Genomic DNA, 8,953 nt, shown 5'->3' with positions numbered 1-8,953 from the left:
ATCTCTCCAATACCATTTTTAATCACCATGCTTGTTCCGAGAGTTGCCGTTCACGGAGCCATTCTTATGTTCGTAACCATCGCTTTGATTGAAAGTAATCGCCCAACTGTCATTCAAAAATACGGATATCTGATATCAGCCTAGAACTAGGTTATCACAGCTTATCCGGCACTCAAATTTAATCACTTCACCGCAACCCGTCAAAAAATCCCCAGAAGATATCCAATAACTTATTTGATTCATCCTTAAATTTCGGTAAGGCAACGAAAATCATTCAAACAAATTGTAAAACCATGAAACTTAGCTAACGTCGCCACCCTGCCTAAAATTCTGTCTGAACGAAAAGCGTCTTAGCGACTTTTGTAATTTCGACTGTTACGTCACTTTCCCGTTATAGCTAGGCTTACCCTACGTCCCGCTTTAGGCTGGGCAGTCCCGCTTTTTAGCGTCTTGTCCCGCCGTTCCGACAAGTCAGCCATAAGTCCCGCTTTGGCGCTCAGCCATCCAGCATAATACACGAACATGTTCTCGTCACTGTTGTTGCTGGTGCAGCGCAACGCTAGCGTACTTCCTGAAGGCCCTGTTCGGACGTTCACGTGAATGTAACATTGAACAACGTTTTTTTTAAAGATGTTATCCATAGATAAGCATGCTTTGGCGAATAAGTAAAGTCTCAATGCTTGAAAACGACAGACTATTAAATCATTTGTATCGTTAGCGTTTTTTTTTTTATTTTCGAACTGAACCCGATATTTAGACAGAGAATATGCGCATGAACTCTCGATGACAATATATATGATCAATGAAGACAGCCGGGATGGCTTAAATGTAGGTCTATGTAGTGAAATCGGAAATTGTTAAGTTACAGGAGGCGTCCCACTTTGAAGTCAAAAAAATACGGTAACCCTAGTTATAGCCAATAGTAAGGAGGTAAACATGGAAGTCGATGTTTTAATTCTTCAAACGAGCGGTGTGCGGCCCACAAGGAAAAATTGTGCGGCCTGCGAAGAAGTGCTAATTTTGAATGATGCGTGGCCCGCTATACGAGTTTTTAATCTGTTCCAATCCATTTGCGTTGCAAAGCCGATAGCTGAGTGCAATTTATTGTCTATGCCTAGAACGTCACAATGCTCTAACAGCTAGCTTGTTCGAAACGAACAACGCAAGTCATAAGATCAATAACCAAAATTTTGGTGCCTGTAACCACTAGAAAGCCTATGTAAAATAAAGGTGCGGCTCGCAGTTTCACCTAGTTACTTGTATTCGACCCTTCTGCGTTAAAGGTTTCACACTCCTGGATTAAACGATCCATCAGAGGCGGTCGCGTCCCACAACGACCAAAGTGTATGCGTATCATAACTTCATGAGCGAAGCAGCGCTGACAATTGATTGATATGTTGTATTTCAACATATTGTGGGAATATATCGTGTTTCCCGGGGAAAAAATACTGAACTTGAAAATTTATGATTCTAGTGACATTCCAGAGAAATAAAAACTCATTTATACGCGAATAAAGTGTAACTTATAAGTAAATGAATATCGGTTTTAATATTCTGTATTATTTGAAAATCTTGCAATTCTCTACTTTGTAATTTTGTTTTTGAAATTGAAGACATCCTTTAACGTTCAAAAACGGCGTTCCCTGTGATGTCACAGACAGGGAGTTCCAAAACGATAAAAATAACAAGGTGAATTATTGGCTTTGTAGCGCCATCTTGAGGCGATGCTGTTTTTGCATCAAAACGTTTGCATAGAAGACATTTTGTATTCATGAGTTTTATTCATACGGCTGTTTCAAGGCCCGAATGTTAACACCAACATTGCAAGAACCCACGCGATCCATCGCCAAAATAAGGTTTATAATATTTAACTAATCACTCACATCTGTGCAACAAATACAAAACGTCAATTTTTTCTTTATATCCTTTCATGCATAGTTAAATCTATAATGATAATCAAGCTCATCTTAAAACTTGGTTGGTAAATAAATAATTTTACAATCTTAGAAACATTAACAATAATCTCTACAAAACATTAACTAAATGTAGCATAAATTAAAGAATAACATATAGTTCCCCATCAAGGAGCATGCTTGAAAATGCATCAGGTCCATATACTTAAATTTCTGAATTCTTTCTGCATTAGGAGCAAAACCTGGACCGTAAGTGGAAATGACATCTAATATAATAGGATAGTGAAGGTTGGGAAACAGAGCCATAAGGGAGGGATACGATAGGTTAATATATTTATCCCAAGGGAGAGGAAGTTACCAGTCTATGTCGAGTATGGAATTATTTGTCTTCGCAAAGTATGGACTTGATGATAGAGAGCTTTTAACACTTGTAACTTTATCGTAATAATAGGGGACACACGTCGCCAACCCGGTTACTTAATTTTATATAATAGATTTATTTATTTAATAGTATGTTACAGTTTATATAACTCCCACAGCCAAATGCAAACACTTCCTCTAGTCAAAAAATACCAAACTAGTGTGTAGAAATTGAAACCCGCAGAATCTTGGTCGGGTTCGAAGTCCAGAAATCAAAATAGGCAGCTTAGCTTCAGAGAAGACCTGTGATGCGCAATGTCGAATTAGGTATAGTTAAACGGGACTTGCTGCGATTACAGGTTAAATATCTTTAAATGTCACCATCTCGCTTAAAGTGTGACAAAGTGGTGATGACGAAGATTCCAGCCCTTTAAGGCGTTAAGCCTCCTATGTACTAGTTAACATTGCTTAACTAGAGCATTCTCTGGAACAAAGATGCCTCATAAAAAAATTTACCTTGGGAGAGAAATTGAGATTGACCCAACAAACACAATATAAGCTTAAACAAATTATAAAGCAAGATATAAATGTGAAAAAACAAGAATTTAACAACAAAATTCAAATTTTGGCCAATTGCAAGAAACCATTGATGTATTAAACATAACATTTTTATACAATGTCGAAACTACCGAACAATATCTAGATTGAAAGAAGATTAAATTAAAAGAGAATTAAATATGAAATTGATTAGTCTCGTCTAAACAATATAGCAATGACTAATTCACATTAGAAAATGCTCTTCGTTATTGATCTTTAAATTAATAGGCAACAAACATTAGGAATTTGATTGGTTTTTATTGACAATTAAATCGAGCGTTAGGATTAGGCAAAAATTTATTCTGATTTTAGTTCTATTACGAGTTCAGGGACTGTCTGTGTTAGCCAAGTAAATATTCCCCTGTCCATAGGTTTCAGTCTCTTTACACAACTCAATGTAAAATAGGCGAATAAAATTAGTCACCTCCATATTGGTACACATACTTCTGGAACGTCAAAAATTTTACCATAACCTTTGTGAGATTAGTTTCGAATAGTCCAGTGGTTCTCAACCTTTTTTCTTTCGAGACCCACTTTTGTTGCCCAAAAATTCTTGTGGGCTTTTTTATTGATAATGAAGATTATGGGTCAGTCCAAAAAAAACATATCTTTATACCTATGGCCGTCTGCTGGTTGAAGCCTTGTTCAGAGTGGAAGTATGTAAACAACTCATTAAAAATGACTCGAAAAACCTTTGTAAATATCATAATACAGCAGGCAAAGTTATTCCGTTTTTTGCTGGATGCAGGATTATTTCAGGTTGTCTAGTCATCAAGACGAGCTTATTTTTCTATCTTCTCCCACAATGCAAGAATACGAATGAAAATCTAGTGACTCTGTGTAGTGGAATCCGATGTTGGAAAGAACGAATATGTATTCGAAGAACGCAAACATGGTGTACACTGAAAAAATTAAGTTAGTGTATAATTAAAGATAGCGGCAGTGGGGGAAGGGTGCGAGACTATGACACAAATGCCTTTTTTTTGGAAAATACCTGATGCATCATTTTGTTAATATAGACAAGACCCATGACTTCACACTAGACTCAGGGTTTATGGCAGGGGTGGGAAATTACTTTTCTGAGAGTGCCGGGTACATATAATGGACTGGGGGCACGAAACTCAATATGTAAAATTGTGAATAAAGAACATTTTATTGACAAAGGCTAATCCAATGACCAGGCTAACGTTTATTGTTAATAAGAAGCATAACGTGACAATCAGGGTCATTATGACATGTATCTAAAACATATTCCGGTTTAACTATTCAAATATTGGGCATGGACAGGTAACCAGACAAGAGGATAGCTTGAGGTAAATATCACGCTATAGTGTGGTAGACCCCATGCCACAGTACCACCTTGAGATAGCACCGCAATGAAAAGCATTTAAATTTTTACATATATCAAATAACTCACTCTTACCTCCTGGTTCACAGTAAGCAATATGTCGGTAATAAGAATAAACCACCAACAAAAAGCTGAGAATATTTATAGTGCAGTAACGTTTTTTCAATCGGAGAGATTTTCGTTCGAGTTGAGTTTCAAGAACCATGGAAGAATACAGTGAATATATCGACACAATGTAACTAATCGATGAAATAACGAAAAAAGTAAAGCTGATGACGTGAATAGCTGAAAAATAAAAATTATCGTTTAATAAGTAGTATGTATAATTAAGATACCGGTATATTTGATTCGTTACAAATACACATGTGCTTAAAATGTGGTAATGGCGTAATGATCGGCGGTATCTAGAATGCAGAAAAGTAAAAACATTAATTGTTAAACTATTGAGTTCGGCAGGTCATACTAAATCGCTATGGCCTCGTAAAATTGCTAAATACGCAATAGACATGGTAGTTACGGGTCACGGTTTGGGAACCACTGACTTAAGATAGCCCAAATGCTGTCAGTTACAGATAAGTCTTACTCACTTTTATTTTCCTTAGATGTAATCATTGTCAAGCAGAGCAAAGAAAAGTTCTCAATGCCATTCATAGTTGTTGCAAACTTCGATAACGAACCTTGGTAAGGGGCAAGCTGAAAATGAGAACACGTTTTATAATTGTTTAGTTTTAAACATTATTTCAGGTATTGTTTGTCTGAAGTTTTTGAGTCTAATATTTTTATCTTCTGTTTCATTGTATATTTATCATTTTTTATAAGTACAGGGAGTCCTCGGGTTACGACGGTCGCGACTTACGCTGTTCCGAGGTTACGAACTCGCACTCCATAACGCTGTTTCGAGGTTACGAATGCACTACATAAAAATATAAAAGATAGTACTGTACTGTACTGTAATATCTAAGCCTATAAACTGGATCTTTGTGATCAAGAAAATCAGTGCTTTGGGCTCATTGGTTTTCGTCATTTACATCGAAAATGACGCAGACAATTGCGAACCATTACGAATATGAACGAATAATCACTAAGCTTCAGTCATATGGTACACAGTTTCAGTGATACTGTACGCCATTTTGGTTGTTCCGACTTACACTGAAATTCGGATTACACCGCGTCTCAAGAATGGAACAACGTCGTAAGTCGAGGACTCCCTGTAGTTTTATTTCGGTAAGGCCTTAGATGGGAAAGCAACGAATATTTCTGGGAAATTTTTACCATTCCAGTTCCAGCTCAGTATTGCCGTGTTAACCCTAGTGTCTGGTTTTATCAAATATTCATGTTAACGAAATATTTTATTACTAACATGACTTTCTATTAGTAGCCACTGATAAGATGGGAACTACTATTTTTGCAAAAACACAAAATGATTATAATTCAATATCCAATTTATTGCACCCTGGATGAGGTGATGGGGTTGGAACTAGAAATCTTCCACCTCTGACACCAATATAGGTCGAATAGTGTAACTATCCGACCATAGATTAATTACCCTGCATCTCTTGACAGGTTCAATATATGGGGGTTGATTATATGTTGCAATTTTTCATTTCCTTGAATATACGAAGACTTGTGCAACTTTTCTGGGTAACATGACCCAATTTTAGATTCAGATCAATACCCATAATCAAATTTTTCAATATGAGAAAGTGAAAATATTTTTTGATTTTCAACACCCCTGCAAAAATATCATACCAGACTTAGTTGATTCATTTTTTTACTTCTGTTCATTGTAGTAAGATAAAACAAAACGATCTTCGTAAAAAGATGTAACGAAATGCATATTCTCCATACTGATGACGTGGGAAAATAATTAAACGCCGCACTGATTGAAGGAAGGTAATTTTTGACCTGAAAAAGATTGGGATGTTGATGATTTAGAGTTGTGCAAACATGATTGCAATGACATTTGTGATTACTCTCGCTTCAAATCTTGTAGGGTTTCTCATTATTAACAAATGATTGCTGGACTCCTTGTCATAGCAGAGGGGTTCATGAAACCACTGCTCTGTTGGGACCCTACTAAAAAGGTAGGTATCAGTGAATAAAAACGTAGGTAGCAGTAGTATATGACTAACAAGAGAGCTATGCTCAAATATATGGACACGTAGAGTCACATAATTTTGATGACGTCATAGCGAAAAAAAAAGTAATACCTTCTGGAGAAAATTTTTATCTTTAACCACTGAAAATTTCAAAGCAATTGGTCCAGTATTCGAAGAGAAAAGCGACTTTTTAAAAACGTGCCAAAGAACAAGAACAACAACATAATATTGAAACGATCGTTATGTCCACTACGTGTCCAAAAAGGTAGGTATCACATGTATCATTGACTGAAGAAGGTAGGTATCGGTAGTAGATGACTAAGGTAGGGTTCGGGTTACTGATACCCTAACCCTACCTTTTTAGTCATCTACTACTGATACCTACCTTTTTTAGTCAATGATACATGTGATACCTACCATTTTAGTCGCTGAACCCCCTGTGATACCTACCTTTTTATTAAGGGGCCGTCTGTTGGGGCTTCATCTAAGATCAAATTAACAGTTATAACTTGCGATGCCAACGGCTGAGCCAACTATTTGACTGCTAAGCCACCATGCGACCCTTGTAGTGTCAGTGGCCTACACCATTTCCATTAGAGAGTTTGGCACCTTAATTGGAGCAAAATTGTCACAAAAAATTTCCGATGCTTGAATGCTTCCAAAAAACTTTCATAAAGAACTTACCAAACAATGGGTAGCTGTAGTTCTCTCCATATCGAAAAAAATTGACCAAAGAATTCCGAAAAACATTCCAAACATAGGAAGAGAAATACCAAGTAATACTATCTTCCGAACAGAAGCATGGAAGGCATAAGACCTTTCTCTTTCATTTATATGTATAACGGTAGACATCTGTGAAGAAATACCAAGAATGTTTGAGATTATGACTCGGCGGTGTGGTGTTAGGAAGCGGACGAGAGGCCATGGTTCGCCTTACGATTAAGCAGTCTTATCGATTTTTCTCTTCCCCGAAAAAATATGTAAACCCTTTCCTATGTATTATTGCCACCAGTTATATTCATGTCAAAGATATATAAATCACAACCTTGTTACCAAAATTTGCTGACGCTTCAAAACGCATCGTTTTGCTAACACTTGTTTTGTGCTTTATTCATCCTGGAAATGTTTGAGAATGTTGTGTAGCACGGCTTTTGATTCTGAGCTTTTTGTTGAATATGGACAAACTATGACAAACTAGAAAAATATACGAAGTCTGAGTTTAGGAATATATTCTATATTCAAACTTTTCAGATTAGGAAGGTTTCACTTCTTTTAATATAAATTATGGTCTACTGTAGAAGATACAATAATTTATGAAAAGCTCAGAATTTTTCACCACCATTATTACAATTTGATAGTTTACAAAGAAAACTGCTAAATTGCTACGAAAGCAGTTCACAAAACATGTTTTCATTGTTTCGAGTACTTCCATTTCATTTACTTCTTTAATATGGTACTCCCGTAGTATGTTTACCAGGTCAGGGTTGGGCCATAATTTTATTCTGATTTCCTTATATTAGTTCTATTACAAGTTCGGGGACTATACCCCCTGCCCATAGGTTTCAGTCCCTTCACACAACTTGATGTAAAATAGGCAAAAAAAATTAAGGTAGTTACCTCCATATTGATACACATACTTCTGGAGTGCCTTTAGTATTATATTATGTTTTCAGTCTGAGTTTTAGAAAATAGTTTCCCTTAAAAATTGATCATTTCGAAAAGTCTCGTTTTAAAAGTAAGACCTTAGGCCTCCATTCAAAAACAGGAACCAACCGAGCAAATCGCCTTTTCTTTCATTTCCCAAATTGAAACTCATTCAATATGCATTGGCTGCTATGTGTTAATTGTTGTTTAATAATATATTCTAAACCAGTGGTTTGCAACCGAAAGCCAATGGCCCTTAATAGGGCCACAGAGCAGTCATGGGGGGTATTTGCAAGCCTGCAATACTACATGGTACATTTATTTTAGTAATATATCATTTGCATACTTTTTTCTTTGAAACAAAATGCCTTGTCTTCTGTAGTTTCATTACCTGAATACTCTTGTGATGGGTGGGGCATCAACAATTTAGATTTTTTATTATATCCCATAAATATAGCAAATACATAATAGGCTCTTTAGACCAGCGGTTACCAATCAGAGGCCCTAATTGGAGAGATGCCAAAATGCTAAGCGCAAAACTGATTTAACTTTTCAATTCACGAAATCCCGTTCTTCGTAGTTTTATTGTTTGGTATTTGGAATCTACCAATCAAAATAACACTATAAATACCACTGGAATGATAAACAGGGAACCATGGGTGCTAAAAGCTTCCCGTAAGAGGCCACGGTATATGAAAGGTTAGGAACAACTGCTTTAGATAGTAGCCCATAATAGTCATCTATTTTTTACTATGGTGAACATGGGGGGCCATGAGTGCTATAAGCCTGCGGAAAGAAGTGAAGAGCCATAAAAAATACGAACCACTGTTCTGAACTATTATTCCAGAAAAGTATTCAAAATAGTAAGTTATCTTTTTTTCCCATCTCTATATTTCATAAGAGTTCATGTAATTCCTCTGCCGTGTGTATACAGAATGAAAAACTATTTTTCTATTTCATTTTAACTAATCTATTTATATCATTAATAAGTA

General features: G+C 36.3%; 1 protein-coding gene across 7 annotated transcripts; it reads right to left on the bottom strand.

The window, feature by feature from the left end:
• Window positions 1-1,843: 1,843 nt before the first annotated feature.
• On the bottom strand, window positions 1,844-8,922 carry LOC120344090 (post-GPI attachment to proteins factor 2-like). Of its 7 annotated transcripts, none has more exons than XM_078112506.1 (7): window positions 8,785-8,922; window positions 7,363-7,511; window positions 7,002-7,169; window positions 5,968-6,123; window positions 4,806-4,911; window positions 4,294-4,503; window positions 1,844-3,772 (listed from the first exon to the last, which is right to left on the bottom strand). In XM_078112506.1, exons 2-7 carry the CDS (start codon window positions 7,396-7,398, stop codon window positions 3,642-3,644), a joined length of 807 nt encoding a protein of 268 aa, XP_077968632.1. In that variant the 5' UTR covers window positions 7,399-7,511; window positions 8,785-8,922; the 3' UTR covers window positions 1,844-3,641. The 7 variants fall into 7 exon arrangements, with proteins under 7 accessions (XP_077968632.1, XP_039269109.2, XP_039269107.2 ...); XM_039413175.2 differs by having other exon boundaries at window positions 7,363-7,501; XM_039413173.2 differs by lacking the exon at window positions 8,785-8,922 and adding an exon at window positions 7,935-8,733.
• Window positions 8,923-8,953: the final 31 nt, after the last annotated feature.

The sequence above is a fragment of the Styela clava genome, chromosome 5, assembly GCF_964204865.1.
Source record: "Styela clava chromosome 5, kaStyClav1.hap1.2, whole genome shotgun sequence".
In the NCBI taxonomy this organism is placed as follows: domain Eukaryota; kingdom Metazoa; phylum Chordata; class Ascidiacea; order Stolidobranchia; family Styelidae; genus Styela; species Styela clava.
This window is presented reverse-complemented; position numbering and strand designations above follow the sequence as displayed.

What these genes read in the sequence shown, in the direction of transcription:
- LOC120344090 (XM_078112506.1), bottom strand. Translation starts at nt 7,398, where the DNA reads ATGCGTTTTGAAGCGTCAGCAAATTTTGGTAACAAG. An exon ending in CAGCAAATTTTGGTAACAAG is followed by an intron (nt 7,170 to 7,362) that starts GTTGTGATTTAT and finishes ATTTCTTCACAG; the next exon opens with ATGTCTACCGTTATACATAT. An exon ending in AAATGAATCAACTAAGTCTG is followed by an intron (nt 4,912 to 5,967) that starts GTATGATATTTT and finishes TCTCATTTTCAG; the next exon opens with CTTGCCCCTTACCAAGGTTC.